The sequence below is a fragment of the Anomaloglossus baeobatrachus genome, chromosome 1, assembly GCF_048569485.1.
Source record: "Anomaloglossus baeobatrachus isolate aAnoBae1 chromosome 1, aAnoBae1.hap1, whole genome shotgun sequence".
Lineage (NCBI taxonomy): Eukaryota > Metazoa > Chordata > Amphibia > Anura > Aromobatidae > Anomaloglossus > Anomaloglossus baeobatrachus.
The window spans coordinates 431,315,535-431,337,659 of record NC_134353.1 but is presented as its reverse complement, the minus strand read 5'-3'; the positions used below and the strand labels follow the sequence as shown (position 1 = coordinate 431,337,659).

Sequence of the window (22,125 nt, the reverse complement as noted above, 5' to 3'; positions counted from 1 at the left end):
TGTGTCCTCCTCTTTTTCCTTGTCCAGCTGTTTTGTTTTCGCATGAGTACATGTCCTTGTCACTTTCCCATGTGTTTGTGTTGTGTTGTGAGTTGTTTGTCACCTTTTGGACACCTTTGAGGGTGTTTTCTAGGTGTTTTACTGTGTTTGTGATTGCCTGCCATTGTTTCCTATGGGCTCGAGTTCGGTTCGTCGAACGTTCGACGAGCCGAACTCGAGCCAGACCCCCCGTTCGGCGAACCGCCTCGAGCCGAACCGGGACCGGTTCGCTCATCTCTAGTGGAGAGTCGCTTCCGCCTTTTGCCAGGCTGTACTCTGGTTAGAATTCAACTGACACTGGAATGGAATGGCTGTCAGACATGGAGAGAAGCTGATTTTTATAAAAATGTGCAATGCTCTCTTAATTTATGCCAGAGCTGTATATACATATAGCTAGCAGATGATATTTGATGAGAACTATTGATGTGTGATTGGTGAGGATATGTTGAAGATGTGGAGTATTTCCAAGAGTGACAGTGGGACTGTGTAAAGTTTAAGGGGTGGAGGCGGGGCTGTGGTGAAGCCTGGGTGGAGTGTCAAGGGGGCCCGAATATTTTGCAAGTATGGGGCCCTGAAATTCCTGGAGGCAACCCTGGTTCTCTGTGTGCATGTGTGTGTAACATAGAGTGATTATGCCACATACTGTGTATGTAGCATCCACATTTATAAACTCCGGCAGCGCAGATGAAAGTTCGTAAGTGTAAACAGGTCGGTAATCACTCAACAAACAAGCTAAATGCTACTTATTCTTCGGATAATCGTATTGTTTATGGTAGAACAAAAATCATTGTTCTCAGCAGTATATTTACTGGGGCAAAGTGCAGATGTGCTGCTGATAGCATTTTACTATATGGGGTCAGATTGATATATTAGTGATCGTTATGTGCCCATTATTTTTACTAATCTTGTGTAAAGAGGCCAAGACACAGGCACTGAAGGACTTGAATAATGTCGCCCATGCTCATTTACTAATCTGAACTCTGGCATGTAAATGCAGCCTAAATTTTTGAGTGTGATGGTGCTATATGTGAGCATTTAGGGCCTCAATTCAAACTTTTTCCCAGGGCGGGCCCCACTTTGTCTAAAACTGGCCTTGATGCTACCATGTCATTTAAACCCCCCAAATGTTGTTGGAATTGCATTTTTTTCTCCTTTTTTTTTTTAATTTTTTTGTTCTTTTCCAGCACAACTCCTCCCATACATTAACAAGCTCTCTGGTTATATCAATGAAAAAAAAAGTTTGTCAAAAAAAGTTCATAACTTGGGGTGGAAAAAGCAAAGGCACCCAAATGAAAAACTTCTCATGTCTCAGGAATAAAAAGCAGAAGTGTGTTGGTCTTTTCTTCCTTTCTAATGGAACATGTAGTCTGCTTTTTCATTTGTAGTATTGTTCAGATAAGGTCGGCTTCTCACTTGCGATTAACTCGCACGAGTGCAATGCGAGAAAATCTCGCATTCCACTCTGAAACATGTTAATCAATGCGGCAGCTCCCATCTGCTATTTTTTTCTCAGTCCAAATCGGACTGAGAAAAAAATCGCAGCATGCTGCTTTTTGGTGAGTTTCTCGCACAAGTCTCATCAATGCAAGTCTATGGGTGCATGAAAAAAAACAGATGTCACACGGACGGCACATACACAATCTTAGTGACATCCTTTTTTCCAATACATTTCACGCATGTAGCAGAGAACAATGTAAATGCTTCTGTACATAACATTACGAGTAGCAGCTGCTGAGGGTAAAAACTGATTGCACACTGACATCAGACTGACAGTACACTGATGAAAACTGAACTAAAATCGTCTGACTTTCTAGCATGAGAATCAGACTGATTTTACACGCACAAGTGTGATTGCAGCCTAAGGCTGGGGCTATGCAACAAGTGGCCAAATCTGATGTCCAGCTGCTACATCACAGCACAATGCTAGGGAATGGGTTTGCATTGCGACACTTTCGTCACATTGAATGCAAACAAGAACAAAAAAATTCCTCCCCGTTTTTTTAATTATTTACGACTTGCTTGTTCCAGAAACCTGGCTGGAGCAATGTGACCCTATTTACTTTAAGCTTATAAAGCATTTCAGCGAACAAACAAGCAATGTTTGTTTCCAAATGAAAATTAAGCAGTGTAGATATACCCTTATTTTTTTTTTTTTTGCTATAGTTAAAATTTGTGTGGATTATTATGTGGAAAATATTTACTGACTATCATGGATACTTTTTGTTTTAGCAGAGGGAAAAAGATCCAGCATCCAAATCCACGTGCTATAAAAACTTCGGCTTTATTGAAAAATCATCTTAAAACCATACGGTAAAAGTACAACCCATTAAGGCAATATGATCAGGAATTGTCATTCAGAAACAGCGATATTAAACCTATTTGGGCTGATAAAAAGTGACATTATCGAAAACCATCTGTTCTGTTGAAGTTCTGTTAATTTTAGGTGAAGTGGTTCATCTGTCATCAAGGTCAAAAGATTTACAGACTCCAGCGGCCATCGATGTGTGTCACCAGTAACATAAGCAGATTCATCAGGTGCCAGGTACACACACAGATGGGCATCTTCTTCTGCTGTGGCCATTCTACCAGTCTTTTGTCTTGTTTGGAAATGTTTTAAAGCCTGTTCAGGGTACGGCCTGGCTTGGATCCTTTCTCTCAATGATGGTGAATCTACAGTTCTTGGACATAGGCAGTTAAATCGGATCCCTTGCTCAATAAAATCGGCAGCAACAGATTTGGTCAGACCAATGAGTGCAGCCTTTGATGTGCTATATACACATCTATTTACTACTCCTTTAATACTGGGAGCTACTGAAGACATGTTGATAATGTCCCTGATTTTTGAGCAAGCATCTTTGGCAGGAATGTCTTGATCTTGAGATACATGGTTCGCACGTTAAGATTCATAGTGAAATCCCAGTCTGCCTCCTCACAATTCAATATGGATCCATGGTGAACAAAGCCAGCTACATTGAACAGAACATCAATTCTATCAACCTCCAGGAATAGTTTTTCAATCTGCTCCTTCTTAGTGACATCTAATAAAAATTACTTTTCCATCTAAGCGACCCATACTACCTGTGTACACGACTCCCGACCAAGCACACACCGACCTTTAATTGGAGCAGATTGAAAAACTATGCCTGGAGGTTGATAGAATTGATGTTCTGTTCAATTTAGCTGGCTTTGTTCACCATGGATCCATATTGGATTGTGAGAAGGCAGACTGGGATTTCACTATGAATCTCAACGTGCAAAGCATGTATCTCATGATCAAGACATTCCTGCCAAAGATGCTTGCTCAAAAATCCGGAAACATCAACATGTCTTCGGTAGCTTCCAGTATTAAAGGAGTAGTAAATAGATATGTATATAGCACATCAAAGGCTGCAGTCATTGGTCTGACCAAATTTGTTGCTGCTGATTTTATTGAGCAAGGGATCCAATGTAACTGCCTATGTCCAAGAACGGTAGATACACTGTCATTAAGAGAAAGGATCCAAGCCAGGCCATACCCTGAACAGGCTTTAAAGGATTTCCTTGCAAAATAAGAGACTGGTAGAATGGCCACAGCAGAAGAAGTTGCCCATTTGTGTGTGTACCTGGCATCTGATGAATCTGCTTATGTTACTGGTGACACACACATCATTGATGGCGGCTGGAGTCTGCAAATCTTTTGACTTTAATTTGATGACAGTTGAAACACTTCACCAAAAATCAACAGAACTTCAACAGAACAGATGGTTTTCGATAATGTCACTTTTCATCAGCCCAAATAGGTTTAATATCGCTGTTTCTGATTGGCAATTCCTCATCATGTTGCCTTAATGGGTTGTACTTTTACCGCATGGTTTTCAGATGATTTTTCAATAAAGATGAAGTTTTTATAGTACGTGGATTTGGATGCTGGATCTTTTTCCCTTTGCATTGCTCTTGGATTTGCTCTCCATTCCATGCACCATCCTAGGATTGCTTCCATGTGTGGTGAGCTGGACTCTATTTATTGTTCTTTTTGTTTTAGCGGTATCTGGATGACGCAGAAAAGGAAAAACAACAGTACATGAAGGAACTTCGGGCGTATCAACAGTCTGAAGCATATAAAATGTGTGCCGAAAAGATTCAGGAAAAGGAGATAAAAAAAGGTAAGGAAATAGTCTCTCTAAAAAAAATCTTTGTCCCGTTACTTCCTTTTTTGGCTCATAATTTCATAGTTTTAATTGGGTTATCTGGCTTATTTTGCTTTTTTTTGTCATTTCACTACTGTGTTACATAGGGGTAGGTAAGATGGTAGCGACTACCTACCTGCGCTGCTGTCAGCCCCTCTCCCTCGGCTCAGAGTGATCGTGTGACCGCTCCTGCTGGGATTTTGCTGCTTCCTGTGACATCAAGTCGACAGGGGCAGGACGTTGTTGACTGGCATCACAGCCGACTTCATGTTGCCGCTCTGGTGGGTGGGTACTGTGCGTAGAGTCCCCGCCCCCCTTCCCCGCCGAACCCTCCCACAGATTCCGTAGTGCAGTGATCTCAAAGATGCTGCCTTTATGCTGCATGCATGCGGCCCCCTGATGCTGTTTGCAGCGCGCAGGACCGTGGCACCCTTGCTCATCGCTGCCTGTGCTGGGGGCTGCTGTCAGTGCTTTCCGGGTGCTTTGCAGGGCCGAGCTCTGTGTTCAGCTACTACAATGATCAGCCGCCAGCCAATCACAGCCAGCAGCGGATCACTGGAGAAGCTGTATAGAGAGCTCATCCCTGTGCAGTGCCTGGAAATCTGTCCTCTGCTATAAAGCGCTGTCAACGGCGGCCCCTGATGCTTCTTGCAGCGCGCAGTCCAGTCGCCCCCTTGCTGATCGCTGCCTGTGCTGGGGGGGGACGTGCAGTCATCACTTTATATCAGAGAACAGATTCCCTGGCGCTGCTCAGTCGTGAGCTCTGTATACAGCTGATGCAATAATCAGCCGCCGGCCAATCTGAGGCCAGCAGCGGATCACTGGAGAAGCTACATAGAGAGCTCGTCCTTGCGCAGCGCCCGGGAATCTGTCCTCTGATATAAAGCGTTATCAGCTGCGACCCCTGCACCAGCAGCGTTCATCAAGGGGGCTGCGACCACAAGAAAGACACTACTCCGACGGAACAAGGACAGGTGTTTGTTTTGGGGTTTTTTTTGCGTGTGTGAAGACTGGCACAATAGGGGACAATTCTACAGGACTTAGCATTGCTACAAGAAAAGGACCACAAGGGGACATTACTACAGGATGAGCAGAAGAATGGGGCACAATACTATAGGATGGGAACACTTATTACAAGATGAGCACAAGGATGGGGCACATTATTACAGGATCGGGGCATTACTATAGGATGGGCACATTACTATATTATATGTGCCCATATTGTCTTCTGCTAGAGGTCTGTGCTGGGTAGACTACTGACAGCCAATGAGAGGGCAGGGCTGGACAGTGAGGCCGGGCGGTGCTAGGTCTGAATGTGAGGCAACCAAGGAAAACAAAGTCAAGTTTGGTTGAGCGGCATGTAAGTAAAGTGGCTGCAGAGATTAAAGTGATAATTCAAGAGGAACAAAAGTCAGAAACAAAAAAAAAAATGAATGTAAGAATGTTTTGTATGACAATACAGCATAGATTAGCTTAAAAAAAATTGGAGTTTATGTCGAACAACTCCTTTTAAGGTTGAAGGAAGGTAGATTTAAGTCTGAGTTTAACCTGTGGCCTAACATGTTAATACAGAGGAAGGCAAAATCCCCATGGGGCAGACACTAAGATCCATATTATGGAAAAAAATTCTTTCAGACGCCATACAGCAATCAGGCTAGTTCCCTGGATCAACTCCCAATAATAGAATCTAGTGCACAATTTTAATAGTGAGTTAACCATTACAACATCATGTGGTAGAAAGTCCCATAGTCTCACTGCTCTTATAGTAAAGAACCTGTGTCTTTGATTATGATTAAACCTTCTTTCCTCTACATGTAGAGGATGCCCCCACGTCCCCGTTGCAGGCCTGGGTGTAAAAAGATCATTTGAAAGGTCTCCGTACTGTACCCTCATATATTTGTACATTGTACTAGGATCACCCTAAGCCTTTGGTTTCTCAAATTGAATAACCCCAAATTTAATAAAATGTCTTTGTATTGTAGTCAACCCATTCTTTTAATAATCTCGGTTGCTCTTCTCTTCACCCGCTGTAGTTCTGGTTTGTCCATACACCCAAGTCTTTTTTTTTAATGAGAGTTTTAACCATTTAAATACATAATTTTACATTTTATTCCTCTACCCTAGTGCATGACCTTACATTTTTCTACATTAAACTTCAGTTGCCATTTCTCAGCCTCAGCCTCCAGGTTACATTAATCCTTCTGAAATATTAAAATACGAGGGGCTGCTGATAAGTCTTTGGTTTTGTGATCTTTTTTGTTTCTATGGTAACAATTGTTACATCACATGAAAGCCTTATGTGTCTAATATGTTTTCAAAATTTTGTGTTTGTTGCTTATGGCAACAGTGTTCTACGCTCGCGGGAAAACAAAATGGGGGGTCTAATGCAATATTCACAGCAACTGAGAGCAGAAGAGTGATAAAATTCTTGTTTCTGCAAGGAAAATCCGCAAAAGATATTCATTGTGATATGTCGCAGACATTAGGAGATTAATGCTCTTCATATTCCATAGTTAAGAACTGGGTTGCCAAATTTACAACGGGCCACTTCAGCACCAATGATGAGGAATGTCCTGGATGACCGAAAGGGCTTGTTGTTCTGGAGATCGTCAATGCTGTGCACAACCTCATACTGGAGAATTGACAAATTTCAGCTAAAGCAATAGCAGACATCACGGGGATTTCCCGTGAACATGTTTGTGTCACTATACATGAACATTTGGACATGAGGAAGCGATCTGCAAAGTGGGTCCCGAAATGTTTGTCAACAGATTAGAGAAGCATGTGAGTGAAAACTTTCCAGTCCATTTATCAGCAATTCCGGACTGATAAGAACTTCCTGGATTGACTGGTCACTATGGATCAGACCTGGATTTATATGACCCTGAAAACAAGGAGCAGTCAAAAGAATGGAGGCACAGTGGTTCTCCTTGTCCAAAGAAGTTAAGGGTGCATAAATCAGCCACTAAGGTGATGGCAACTGTGTTCTGGGATAAGGAGGGCATGCTGCTAGTGGACTACCTTCAAAAGGATTCCATCATCAATGCAAGGTATTACATTGAACTTTTGGACCAATTGAAGTCAGCTCTGAAGGCCAAAAGGCACAAGTTGTTCAACAGGAATCTTGTTCCTGCAAGATAACACCTCTACTCACACTGCACAAGCGATCACGGCAGATCTAGGCTTCCAGCTCGTTGACCACCCACCTTATTCACCAGATCTAGCTCCCTCCGACTATCATCTGTTTTCAAACCTGAAAAAACACCTCAAGGGTACCAAATTTCACACCTTTTCTGATGCCATGGCTGCTACAGATGCCTCATTTGAGGCACAACCGAAATCCTTCTTTTTGCTAGGCTTACAGAACTTGGAATACCGATGTAAGAAGTGTATACACATCAGTGGAGAGTATGTGGATTAAATGTAAAGTTTCATCATCCTATCTCATTTCTTTTTGGGTAAAGCCAAAGACTTATCAGCAGCCTTTCGCATCCTCCTCTGTATTGATTATGTTGAACAGTTTATCATCTGCAAATATTGAAATGCTACTTAATGCTTCCTACAAGGTCATTAATCAATATGTTAAAAAGAAGAGGGCCCAATACTGACTGCTGTGATACCCTACTATTAAACTGTGGCCCAGTCTGAGTGTGCTCCATTAATAACCACCCTTTGTTTCCTATTACTGATCCAATTCTTAACTCAGTTACACATATTTCCCCCATTTCTATTATTCTCATTTTATGTACCAACCTTTTGTGTGGCACCATATCAAACACCTTTGAAAAGTCCATGTAGACAACATCTACTGCATTTCACTTGTTCAATCTGGAATTTACTTCCTTAACCCCTTCACGACCTTTGACGCATACATCCGTCATGGTGCCTTAGTACTTAAAGACACATGACGGATGTATCGGTCATGGCGAAATCGCGGCACCGGAGCCCCGGTGACTGCGATCGGTTCACACAAACCGCAGATTCGGGAAGGAGGGGACCTGTGCCTGACCTCAGGAGGGGTGGTGCCTCCTCCCCGGACCTACGGAGGCTGTGATTGGCTGACGAACGCCGCTCAGCCAATCACAGCCACTGTAATGTTTAAGCCATTGAAAATGGTTGAAACATTGAAATCCAGCCATGATCAGTGCAGCTGCAGCACTGGTCATTGGCTGGAGCTGGGTGACCTCAGCTGGATTACCCTCCCCCAGCTCCAGCAGCTCTGATTAAAGAGACAGGCCTTGTGACCGATCTCTCCAATCACCGTGGACCTGGGGCCGGTGACTGCCCCGTTTAGCTTCACTTGTCGGTCCTGGAGCATGCCAGTACAGTGTATACAGTACAATGGCAGGGCGACAAGCTCCGGTCCCATGCTGTTATGTGACCGGAGCATGGGACCCGGAAGTTGCCGCGCTGCCATTGTACTATATCAAACCGGCGAAAAGCCTCGCTATCCGCCGCCGCCGGCCTCCTCCATCTTCTACCGCTCTCCCCGATCTGCTGCCTGCACCCCCACCTCTCACCTCCGTGATCGGCTGGCCGCCCCCTCACTTCTCACCCCCGTGATCTGCTTACTGCCCCCTCCCCCTCACTTCTGTGATCGGCTGCCCGCCCCCCCACTTTTCACCTCCGTGATCGACTGCCCGCCCCCTCACCTCCGTGATCGGCTGCCCGCCCCCTCACCCCCGTGATCGGCTGCCTGCCCCCTCCCCCTCACCTCCATGATCAGCTGCCCGCCTCCTCCCCCTCACCTCCGTGATTTGGCTTCCCGCCCCCTCCCCCTCACTTCCGTGATCGGCTGCCCGCCCCCTCACCTCCGTGATCTGCTGCCTGCCCCCTCACCTCTCACCTCCGTAATCGGCTGCCCACCCCTCCCCCCCCCCCCCTCCGTGATCTGCTGCTCGCCCCCTCACCTCTCACCCCCCGTGATCGGCTGCCCGCACCCCCACCTCTCACCCCCGTGATCTGCTGCCTGCTCCCCCCCACCTCTCACCCCCGTGATCTGCTGCCTGCTCACCCCACCTCTCACCCGTGATCTGCGCTCCCTCACCTCTCACCTGTGATCTGCTGTCCGCTCTCTCCCCACCTCTTACCCCATGATCTGCTGTCCGCTCCCCCTCACCTCTCACCCCCGTGATCTGCTGTCCGCTGTCTCCCCACCTCTCACCTCCGTGATCTGCTGCCCACTCTCCCCCCACGTCTCACCCCCGTGATCTGCTGCCCGCTCTCCCCCACCTCTCACCTGTGATCTGCGCTCCCTCACCTCTCACCCATGATCTGCTGTCCGCTCTCTCCCCACCTCTCACCCCCGTGATCTGCTGCCCGCTCCCCCCCACCTCTTCACCCCTGTGATCTGCACTCCCTCATCTCTCACCCCCGTGATCTGCTGTCCGCTCTCTCCCCACCTCTCACCCCCGTGATCTGCTGTCCGCTCTCTCCCCACTTCTCACCCCCGTGATCTGCTGCCCGCTTCCCACCACCTCTCACTTGTGATCTGCGCTCCCTCACCTCTCACCCATGATCTGCTGTCCGCTCTCTCCCCACCTCTTACCCCATGATCTGCTGTCCGCTCCCCCTCACCTCTCACCCCCGTGATCTGCTGTCCGCTGTCTCCCCACCTCTCACCTCCGTGATCTGCTGCCCACTCTCCCCCCACGTCTCACCCCCGTGATCTGCTGCCCGCTCTCCCCCACCTCTCACCTGTGATCTGCGCTCCCTCACCTCTCACCCATGATCTGCTGTCCGCTCTCTCCCCACCTCTCACCCCCGTGATCTGCTGCCCGCTCCCCCCCACCTCTTCACCCCTGTGATCTGCACTCCCTCATCTCTCACCCCCGTGATCTGCTGTCCGCTCTCTCCCCACCTCTCACCCCCGTGATCTGCTGTCCGCTCTCTCCCCACTTCTCACCCCCGTGATCTGCTGCCCGTTTCCCACCACCTCTCACCTGTGATCTGCGCTCCCTCACCTCTCACCCATGATCTGCTGTCCGCTCTCTCCCCACCTCTCACCCTCCTTGATCTGCTGCCTCCTTCATCTGCTGCTTCCTTCATCTCCTGCTTCCTTCATCTCCTGTGATCCTGCTGCCCAGATCCATGCTGTAAGGTTACTATCCCCAATCTCACCTCCCACTCCCCTTCCCCCCTGTCCCCGCCTTCCCTCCATCTTCCACCGCTCCTGCATCCACTGCACCCTCTCCCATCCGCAGCCACCCTCTCTTAGTCGCTGCCATCTCACATCCACCGATGCTCCCTTTGTCTGCCGCTGCCCCCCCATCTGCTGCCCCCCCAATCTGCTGCCATGTCTCCTGTGATCCTGCTGCTGTTCTGATCCATCCTGTAAGTATTGTTCGTGGCTCTTTTCTAGCTATCCCCAATCCCAACTCCCACCCCCTATTTCCACCCAACCCCCCACTTGCCGCCAAGCGCTGATCAGCTATGTGATTGGCTGATCAGGTACGTAATTGTTGCTCGAGTTTTTCCTTTTTTTTTTCTGCACCCCAAATAAAAAAAAAAGATAAAGCTTGAACAATTAGGTACTTGATCAGCAAGCATCCTGCAGCCGTACTCAACTTTGGACAGGACTTATTTTTTCCATCCCACCTAGTCCTCCCCCCTTTTGCAGCACATCTGTGCGTGCGCCCTGATTTTTCTTTTATGCCATGGGGGGTCTAGCTTCCAAAATGGGGTCACATGCCGGGGAGCTCCACTGTTTCGGTACCGCAGGAGGTCTCCAAACGCAACATGGAATACGCTAATTATTCCAGGCAATTTTGCATTTGAAAAGTCAAATGACGCTCCTTCTCTTCCGAGCCCTGCTGTGTTTCCAAAACATTTGATTTCCACGACATATGAGGTATCTGTGTACTCAGGAGAAATTGCACCATACATTTTATGGTGCATTTTTTCCTGATACACTTGTGACAAAAAAGCTACCTGGTTGAAGTAACAATTTCGTGGTAAATTGTTTTTTTTTTTATTTTCACGGCTCAACTTTATTAACTTTTGTGAAGCCCCCAGAGGTTCAAAGTGCTCAATAAACATCTAAATTCCATGAGGGGTCTAGTTTCCAAAATGGGGTCACATGTGGGGGAGCTCCACTGTTTCGGTACCTCAGGAGGTCTCCAAACACAACATGGAATATGCTAATTATTCCAGACAATTTTGCGTTTGAAAAGTCAAATGACGCTCCTTGTCTTCCGAGCCCTGCTGTGCGCCCAAACATTTGATTTCCATCACATATGAGGTATCTGTGTACTCAGGAGAAATTGCACCATACATTTTATGGTGCATTTTTTCCTGATACACTTGTGAAAAAAAAGCTACCTGGTTGAAGTAACAATTTTGTTGTTAATTTTTTTTTTTTTTTTTATTTTCACGGGTCAATTTTATTAACTTTTGTGAAGCCCCCAGAGGTTAAAAGTGCTCAATAAACATCTAGATAAATTCCTTGAGGGGTCTAATTTCCAAAATGGGGTCACAAGTGGGAGAGCTCTACTGTTTCGGCACATCAGAGGCTCTCCAAAAGCAACATGGTGCGGCTAACGATTCCAGCTAATTTTCTGTTCAAAAAGTCAAATGACGCTCCTTCCCTTGCAAGTCCTGCTGTGCGCCCAAACAGTGGTTTTTCGCCACATATGAGGTATCTGCGTGCTCAGAATAAATTGCCAAACAAATTTTGGGGGTTCATTTAATCCTGCTACCCTTGTGAAATGCAATATTTGAGGCTAAATTAACATTTTTGTTGCAAAAAGTAAAATGTTCATTTTTTTTCCTTCCACATTGCTTTAGTTACTGTGAAGCACCTGAAGGGTTAATAACCTTCTTGGATGTGGTTTTGAGTAGCCTGAGGGGTGCCGTTTTTGGAATGGTGTCACTTTTGGGTGTTTTGGGTCATATAGACCTCTCAAAATCGCTTCAAATGTGATGTGGTCCCTAAAAATAAGTGGCTTTGTAAATTTTATTGTAAAAGTGAGAAATTGCTCATTAACTTTAAATCCCCAAAATTGTGCTGATGTAAACTGATGAGGTAGACATGTGGGAAATGTTATTTATTAAGTATTTTGTGTCATATGTCTCATTGGTTGTAGAGCATAAAAATTCAAAGTTTGAAAATTACAAAATTTTTGCAAAATTTCCGTTTTTTTCACAAAGAATCGCAAAAAATATCGGCCTAACTTTAGTACTAACATGAAGCCCAATATGTCACGAAAAAAACAATCTCAGAATCACCGGGATCCATTGAAACGTTCCAGAGTTATAACCTCATAAAGTGACACTGAGGGTCAAAATAGACTGGGGGCTGAAGGGGTTAAAGAAGCTGATTTAAATAGTTTGACAGGACTCATCCCTTATACTCCCATGTTGATACTCTGTCATGAGGTTATTACTCTTGAAACCCTCAAGGAATTTACCTATAGTAGAGGTTAAACTTGCCTGCCTATAATTTCCAGGCTAAGATTTTGTCCCCTTTTTGAATATTGGCAACACATTTGCTATGTGCCAGTCCTGTGGTACAGACCCTGTTATTATGGAATAGTTAAGTTTAAAAATAATGGTCTGTATATGATGGCACTTACACCCCCAAGTACTCTGGGAATTATGTCATCCAGTCCTGAATAATTTGTCTACTTTAGTGATTTTGAGGCAGAGCTGTGCTTCCTGTTGGGTTCAGCAGGTAACCTAAGGGAATCTGTCACCAGGTTTTTAACACCTAATCTGATAACAGCACAACATAGGGGCAGAGATCCTGATTCCAGCTGTGTTTCACTTACTGGGCTGCTAAATTTATCAAATTTAGTTTTGATAAAATCACTGTTTAATTATCAGTAGATTATCATTAAAGAACTACTTGGTGTGCTGCAAGGTAGTATATTTGCTTCATAAGCTCTGTATAACTGCTAGATGTGCAGCAAAGAAAACATTCATTGATCAAAATGACTGCAAACAGCTTAGTAAGTGACACATTGATGGAATCAGTGTCTCTGTCTCTACATTATGCTGCTCTAAGATGGGGTAGCAAAAACCTAGTGATAGATTCCCTTTAATAGAGAATTTATGCTATCCGTGATCATGCCATCTGTCATTTGATTTTGTTGATTAACTACTGTAGCGAAAAAGGCTTTAAACAGATTGGCCTTTCCCTCATTGTCTTCAACCACTTTCCACAGAGTTAGGCGGACTTTACACGTTGCGACATCGCTACCGTTATATCGTCGGGGTCACGTCGTTAGTGACGCACATATGGTGCCGGTAGCGACATCGCAACGTGTAAATCCTAGGTGCGACGAACGAGCACAGAAGCGTACAATATCGCTGATCTGTGTAACGTCGTCCATTTCCATAATGTCGGTTCAACCGCAGGTACAATATTTGTCGTTCTTGCAGCTCCACACATCGCTGTGTGTACACCCGTAGGAGCGACAAACATCTCCTTACCTGCGTCCCACCGGCAATGCGGAAAGGAGAAGGTGGGCGGGATGTTATGTCCCGCTCATCTCCGCCCCTCCGCTTCTATTGGCCAGCCGATTAGTGACGTCGCTTTGACGCCAAACGCACCTCCCCCCTTGAAGGAGGGATTGTTCGGCAGTCACAGCGACGTCGCCGACCAGGTATGTGCGTGTGAGGCTGCTGTAGCGATAATGTTCGCTACGGCTGCAATCACCACATATCGCATGTGCGACGGGGGCGGGTGCTATCGCGCTGGACATCGCTAGCAATTGCTAGCGATGTCGCAACGTGTAAAGTACCCCTTACTGTTTATGTAGTTGGAGAATATTTTTTTAATATTTTTACTTTTCTCTGGCAATGAGTCTCTGTCTCAATCTTTGCACCTTGATTTGCTTTTTACAGAATTTATTTAATTTTCTATAATTATTTAATGCCTCCTCATTACCTTTTTTCTTTAATTCTCTAATTGCTTTCTGTCATTTATTCCACCGCTTACAGCTCTATTTAACCTTATTTCTAGCTTGTTTATTCCCATAGGGGATGTTTTGTACACTGGTCCTATTCATAATGCTTATAAAAGTGTCCCATTTGCTTTGTGTACTTTTATTTTTCTGGAGATTGTCCGAGTTTATGGCACCAAGTTCATTTCTTATACATGTCCGAGGGTACCTTATTGACGAGTAGTCCCCTCCTATTTCTGGTGTGAGGAGATTACTACATGCACACTTGCACAGACTAAAGGGTGCTTTACACCCGACATCGCTACCGATATATCGTCGGGGTCACATCGTTACTGTGACACTCATCTGGCGCCGGTAGCGACATCGCAGCATGTAACCCTAATGAGCGACGATCAACGATCGCAAAATCGTTCCAAAACGGTGATCGTTGACACGTCGCTCATTTCCTTAATATCGCTGCTGCCACCGATACGATGTTGTTCGTCGTTCCTGCTGCATCACACATCGCTATGTGTGACACCGCAGGAACGACTAACATCTCCTTACCTGCGTCCAACGGAAATGCTGAATGAAGGAGGTGGGCAGGATGTTACGTCCCGCTCATCTCCGCCCCTCCGCTTCTATTGGCCGGCCGCTTAGTGACGCCGCAGTGACGTCGCTATGATGCCGAACGCACCTCCCCCTTGAGGGAGGGATCGTTTGGCAGTCACAGCGACGTCGCTGACAAGATATGTGCATGTGACGCTGCCGTAGCGATAATGTTCACTACGGCAGCAAGCACCAAATATCGCATGAGCGACGGGGGCGAGAGCTATCGCGCTCGACATTGCTAGCAATCGCTAGCGATGTCGCAGGGTGTAGAGCACCCAAGTAAAGTGTAAAACACTGCTGACTTTGCAGATTCCCCTGAGTTTGCTGCTGCAAGGGTTCAGTAGCTTGTCTGGTCTCCTAATTCAGGATGAAAAGCCGGGCCTCAGCTGTTTTGAGTCTTCCAGTCACCTCTGCTATAAATATTCTCCTCTCCACTCAGGGAGTTGCTACTGATAGCTCTGGTATAGCTAGCCTCAGGATTGAACATGAGTTTTTTGTTTGTTTACCCCTTGAAGTCATTTTGGGAGCTGTAACCGGAGATTACTGCTTGGAAGTGATGTCGTGTTTTTCCTCCTTTTAATCCCCTTTCAGTTTGCCTCACTTGTCCTTTCCCCTTTACTCCTTCCTGTAGTTTTGAGTGCCTTGTATGATTGCTGTTTTTTTTTACCCCTGTCTGTCTTACCCTCTTTGTGTCTTCAACTAGAGCGGGGACATGTATTCTTGTGGCCCTGCGCACTAGACAGGGTTGTGCTTAGGGAAAGTCAGGGATAAGAATGTGATTGCCGCACAGGGTGAAAAAATCCGTCTAGGGACATCAGGGCTGCTGAGGGCAACTGTCATGAGTTGTCTCTCCCTTTTCTTTCCTAGTCGCAGTCTAGCCCATCTCTTGTCTCTCTTTGCACTGACCTTGGTGGAGCACGAACCCTTATCCTCCCTATCAGAGGCTCTGGTGAAGACTGGGAAGGCATGTAGTCGTGCCCCTCTCAGGGTAAGCCTGGTTCCTGGGAACAGTGAGTCTACATCCCTCTCTTCCCTTCATCACTGTTCCGTGACAATACATTGGAAATTTGCCTTCCTGAAGTTTAGTGTACCTGCAGCCCTTCTACCATACATCTTATTAAAGGATACATTAACTTATTATCTTGTGATCACTAATACCCAAGTGACCCCCAACCTGTAATATTGGATATGTGGTCTGGCATATTGGTTAATATTAGGTGTACCCATGCCCCCCCCCCTTCACCTGCTTCATAAAAGAGAAACAGGAAGAACAGCTAGATGTCACATGACCATAAATTTGAAAATCGCACATGAGTGGAGGAGCCATGTGGTGACTGCTGGAGCCAGCAAGCAGATCTGAATCCTTACAGTGAGTATATTAAACACTGTAAGAATTGGACATGCTACAGTGCTTAATTTTATAATTAAAGGGCTTGTCCAGGGTTATGATGAGTCTGCAGACATCTGAATTCTCATAGCACGCGCAGTGCACAGTTTTTGGTTCCTCACATGCTGGCAGCAAGAATGGACTGACATGTCAGCATAAGAATGTGATTTACATATTCCCAGCTACATTCCGACTAGACATGTCTGGTCTCACTCAATTCGCTTGTGTTAACCAGGGCCACGAATGTCAAGTTGGCACGAAATTGCATGTATGTAAAGGTGGTGTCACACACAGCGACGGCGACAACGACGCTGCTGCTATGTCACCATTTTCTGTGACGTAGCAGCGACGTCCCGTCGCTGTGTGTGACATCCAGCAACAAGCTGGCCCCTGCTGTGAGGTTGCCGCTCGTTGCTGAATGTCCTGCTTCATTTTTTGCTCGTTGCTCTCCCGCTGTGAAGCACACATCGCTGTGTGTGACAGCGAGAGAGCGACAAACTGAAGCGAGCAGGGAGCCAGCTTCTGGCAGTCTGCGGTAAGCTGTAACCAAGGTAAACATCGGGTAACCAAGGGAAGCCCTTTCCTTGGTTACCCGATATTTACCTTTGATACCAGCGTCCGCCGCTCTCACGCTGCCTGTGCTGGCTCCCTGCTCCCTGCACGCCAGAGTACACATCGGGTAAATAAGCAAGGGTTTGCTTATTAACCCGATGTGTACTCTGGCGTGCAGGGAGCCAGCGCTAAGCGGTGTGCGCTGGTAACCAATATAAATATCGGGTAACCAAGCCCTTGGTTACCCGATATTTACCTTAGTTACCAAGCGCAGCACCGCTTCCACGCGTCGCTGCTGGCTGGGGGCTGGTCACTGGTCACTGGTGAGATCTGCCTGTCTGACAGCTTACCAGCGACCATGTAACGACGCAGCAGCGATCCTGATAAGGTCAGGTCGCCCGTCGTGATCGCTGCTGCGTCGCTTTATGTGAACCCAGCTTAAGTCGCATAGATGGGGTTTTGTGACCGTCCTCTCTCACCGCCAACACCAGAGAATCCTAGCAGTTCACAGTGCGTATGCTGTGAGAATTCAGACGTCTATAGTCACACAGTGACTGCAGGCACAAGACTTTATTAACATAGGTATGTGTAACGTAATCTTACAAGTTGTTACATGTGTACAGTATTAAAACTAATATCAGCACTGGTATACAATCACCAGAAACACAGCATCTCAATGCACATCAGTATAGAAATAAATAATCAGAGCCACCATCAGTACATTGTACAGCAATTCTAATGTCAGGTCAGAACCATATCCATTTGTATCACATGAACTGAAAAATTACAGTATGTCCTTAACCTCTTCACGATCTATGACGTACTGGTACGTTATAGGTCGGGCCTGTCCCATTACTGCTGGCTAGTGTGGCTTGCATACATATTTTCCCGTACATGTCATCTGATCTGATCAGCCGACGTGTCAGCTAACATTTCCGATCCACCCACACCTGTTTATCAGTTAAATTCCACTGTTAATCTCTGACAGCGATATTTAATACGTGCCAGTAGGGTGTTCGCAGGGCGCCAATGGGTTGTTATGACAGCTGGTTGTCATTTGATGACCCTTGTCATTGTTATGATGTAGCCCTGTAGCCATGTGAACGACGGCTGAGCGCTGGCGTTCACAGGAGATAAGCATTTCTTCTGTTCAGAGCAGAAATGAAAAAATAGAAAAATACAAGTTCAAATCACTTCCCTTTTGTCCGATTGAAAATTAAAACATAAATAAATAAATACATAATTCGGATTGCCACATTAAGGATAGTTTCACACTTGCGTTGGCAGGACTCCGTCAAAACAGTAGATGCGTTAAAACGACGCATCCGTCAAACAACGGATCTCCAACGGACCCTTTGACGCGTTATTTTACTGGAATCCGTTAATGGATTCCAGTAAAATAACGGATCCGTTACGTCCGTTGCATCCGTTATGCTTCCGTTATCCGTCAAAAAAACGGAATCCGTCGGAATCAGTTTCTTTGCTAATTGGATAATTAGGGGGCGTTCATCATGAAATTTACATTTTCAAGTGTATATATACGAGAGGAGGCACAATCTATCTCAGACAGCCCAGAAAAGGAGAGAAATGGATGTCATAACGGGGAAGATCGTTGAAGCCTATATCGAATATTCATACCAGGCAAATGTCTTGGCGTATCGATTTTCAGAAGATCAACGGCAACGTCGTCGTCAACATAGAAGGCGTCGCTACTGGGTTCACCCCATTAATGAAAGCAGGATTTTCCGTAGTGTCTTTTACACTCTGTATCTTGAATTGAGAAGGCACCCGGAATAATTTGTCAACTATGTGCGCATGCCTGAGGAAACTTTTAATCGTCTATTGGAGTGGGTGGATCCTTTTATCTAGCGGAAAGATACATTTTTCCGGAAGGCTATTAGTCCTGCCGAGCGTCTACTCATTACTTTGAGGTAAGCATGTGGTACACAAAATGTAATGTAATTTTTTTCCATGTATGATTGATAATTAATTTTTCTTTTGATCTTTTACAGATTTCTGGCTACTGGAGAATCATACTCCTCCTTACACTTTCAATTCCGTGTGGGGATTTCTATAATTTCTGGAATCGTTAACTCCACATGCCAGGCTTTGTGGGAATGTTTAAAAGACGAATATATTCCTCACCCCACAGAGCAGCAATGGATGGATGCAGCTGATAAATTCTACGAAATATGCAACTTCCCTAATTGCTGCGGTGCCGTGGACGGCAAGCATGTCAGGATTCTTAAGCCCCAAAACACTGGATCAGAATACTACAATTATAAAAAAAAAAATTTCTGTTGTGCTAATGGCAATTGCCGATGCACAGTATAAGTTTTTGGCCGTGGACATTGCGGCATTTGGCCGAGCAAATGATTCTCAAGTTTTAAAAAATTCGGCAATTGGAAGAAATCTTTACGGAGGACATTTTGCTTTCCCGCAACCAAAACCGCTTCCACAAAGTGAAGGACCACCACTCCCCTTTGTATGTTTGGGGGATGAGGCCTTTCAATTGTCCCAAAACTTATTAAAACCATACTCAAGTCATGGGCTAACACATAAGAAAAAAATATTTAATTATCGCCTAAGTCGCGCAAGGCGCATGGTCGAATGTGCTTTCGGGATTTTAACTGCTCGCTGGAGGATCTTGACAACTGCAATAAATGTGAAAGTAGAGACTGTTGAGGAAATAAAGCATGTGTCATATTACATAACTTTTTGTTGTCCAACGGCGTTCCTCCACTTGAAGAAGAAATGACTGTACCCTAACACAATACAGCAACGTATCCTTCCGTACCACCACTGAAGTCTTGCGTATTCGGGACGAGTTTGCATCATATTTTGTGTCGGATATTGGTCGTTTGGAGTGGCAGGATACAATGGTTTGATGTACTTAGATTGTAATCCGTGTCTGAGAATGTATATTTTGTGATTTTGTGTAACATTTTAATCCATGTCTGATAATGTTTATTGGGTTATTTTTTGTGTTTATAGTCTAAATTTTACTAAAATTTCTAAAAAATGATATAAAAATTGCATTTTAAAATTGAAAATTGTTATTTTTTTTCTTCTAAAGTTTGTTTATAAAAAACAAAGTTGGTTTAATTTTTGTATCATTATTACTGACACCAAAACCAGTTGAACTGCAGCCAAGTTCAGACAGTGAAATTGTGACACCCGGGCAAACCTGGTAGTCTGATGACTGTACCCCCCTGTACAGGAATCGCCTTCCTCCTTGTGAATTCACACCACACATCACACATAACATCTGCCACAAATGTCATTATGCTATACTATCCCCGTGTCACCACAAATCCCCCTTTAACCTGAACTATACCTCCTCTACCCGTGTAGTGGCATGCATCTTGCTATACCACAACATCGGCACCAGCCACTGTATGTGTACCATTATCCCATTTTTAATATGTATTTCAAATAAATAATTAGTAATAAAAACAAACACAAGGTTAAAGAAAAAATAATGATTTATTAAACATAAATTTAAAGTGCAGGGCAAACATATTTGTTGTCACAATGTAATTTATTAGAATATCCTATCAAATTTTAAAAAAATTAAACACTATAAATGGTGGTAATGTGGGGTGGAGAGAGACATCGCTGGAACCGCTCGCAGGATTGTTCCCTCCAACAGTTGGGGTTTGAAGTGTGGATTGGGTAGGTGAAGGTTGGGAAAGAGGTGAGGGTGTAGAAAAAGAAAGAGAAGTGGTGGGCAGAACAGGGCTTGAAAGACAAGATAGTTGAGGGCTGGGAGATGGGTGAGAGCTGGTAGAAGGGTGAGGTATTGGAGTTGGTTGAGGGGTGGTATAAGGCAGAGTGTTGGAAATTGAAAAGGTGGAGGTTGGATAAGATGTTTGGGTTCGGAAGGAGGAAGAAGAATGATGGAACAGGTTAGGAAGTGCAGGAGACAGTGCGGTTGGGGATGGAGTTGTGGAAGTGTTGTCGTGTGGGCTTGAAAATGGAGATGGGGAATAAAGGGATGTTTGGACTGATCTGGTATTGTGCATAGGGTTTCTGGAATGGGTGGGTATTGCAGATTGTGAGTATTGGGCATGGTGCATGTAAGTTTGGGTTACTTGGTGAGTCTGTGTCGGAGGCTGTAAGTGGACTGGGGGTGGCATCTGAGGGGTTGTGGATAGATGTGGTGCAGTGGTGGGAGGGGGATGTTGATGGAGTTGCTGGATGGCATTCTGGAAAGCCCTCATTACATGGATTTGCTGGTAAGACGGTAGGCTTTCCAGGTCACCGATAACTGAATGGAAAAAATGTTGACTAGGTGTTTGCCTTACAGCTGAAAGCACCTCATCCATCTTGCTGGTCAACACTTGTAAACTATGGTTTACAAGGTTGAAGCCAGCGATTATTTGGTCTGATAACACTTTGATGAAGCTATGGATCGATGCGTTCAGGTGTAAGAACTCGGGGCTGCCCCTATTCTGACCACTGTGTCGCTGACGACCGGAACCTAACGCGGTTCGAGTTTCGTGAGCGTCAGAGTGGTCAGATAAGGGAACACCTACTCTCTGACCAGCCTCATGTAATGAGGTTAGCCAGTATGTCGATGGGCAGGTTGGGTAAGAGGGGAAAGATGGGAGGTTAGAGAGTGAGGGATTTGAGGGATTAGAGGGATTGGTAGAAGGGAGGGAGGGCTGTGAAGTTGAGGTAGAAGGAAGGGAGGGATCAGAAGTGGAGGGCATGTTGGAGGGTTCACCGGTGACGTTCTGTTAAGCAATCGCTCCAAGAGGGTTCAGTTGGGATGCAGGCTCCACGGTGCTACAGACGGTTCTGTGGAATGAGAAAAAACAAAAAAATTAACATATATTATTCACATTTGCCGTAGCATGTGATCGATTACAAAGGATACATACATTCATAGATGGGGAAATTAAAGACCAAGAAAATATATACATACCTTCTTGGAAGCATGCTGCCTCTTAGGAACGCAAGGGTCCACCCATACCGGTATTGGGTGCCCTTGCGTGCCGCCGAACCGCTTGGAGCCTGCATCTCCTTGTTTAAGTCCCTCTTGAAGCGATCACGAAGTGAACGCCACCGGGTCGTCAGACGGATAACTGCAAAGAGAAAAAAAAATAAAAAATTAAATACATCTTTGAATATGGTAAGTTTTGCAAGACATGTTTGTAATACTTACTTGATCTTTTACGGTTCCTAGTGTCAAGGTCCTCCCACCCATCTATAAGTTCTGCTGCCACTTCTTCCCAGAGCCGCCGGGTGATGAGAGAATTGGCATGGCGGTTGTCTCTCATGTCCCACAGCGGCTCTCGAGCATGGACGAGGTCGATGAGGAGTTCTACATCGATGCCACCTCCCTCCCCATACGAATCCTCGTCCTGCCTCCGCCGTGAGACCTGTCAACGAAACAAAATTAAATATTAAAAAAAAGTAACAAAAAAAATGTAACATTTGCAAACCATGGAAGGCATCAGAAAAAAAAAAAAACAACTCA

The 22,125-nt window shown here is 45.4% G+C and overlaps 1 protein-coding gene and 2 pseudogenes across 6 annotated transcripts in view; 2 read left to right on the top strand and 1 right to left on the bottom strand.

Moving 5' to 3' along the window:
* The window catches only part of HMG20B (high mobility group 20B), an 866,046-nt gene that overhangs the window by 464,286 nt on the left and 379,635 nt on the right, over window positions 1-22,125 (top strand). For 5 of the 6 annotated variants that reach the window (XM_075352624.1, XM_075352625.1, XM_075352623.1 and 2 more), the window contains one exon: window positions 4,061-4,181. The exons of the other annotated variant lie outside the window; for it this stretch is intronic. In XM_075352624.1, the coding sequence (XP_075208739.1) occupies window positions 4,061-4,181 (121 nt within the window). The remainder of the gene's footprint in view (window positions 1-4,060; window positions 4,182-22,125) is intronic. 6 annotated transcript variants of the gene reach the window in all.
* LOC142303330 (dehydrogenase/reductase SDR family member 6-like) lies at window positions 2,518-3,081 on the bottom strand (annotated as a pseudogene).
* LOC142303322 (dehydrogenase/reductase SDR family member 6-like) lies at window positions 3,159-3,729 on the top strand (annotated as a pseudogene).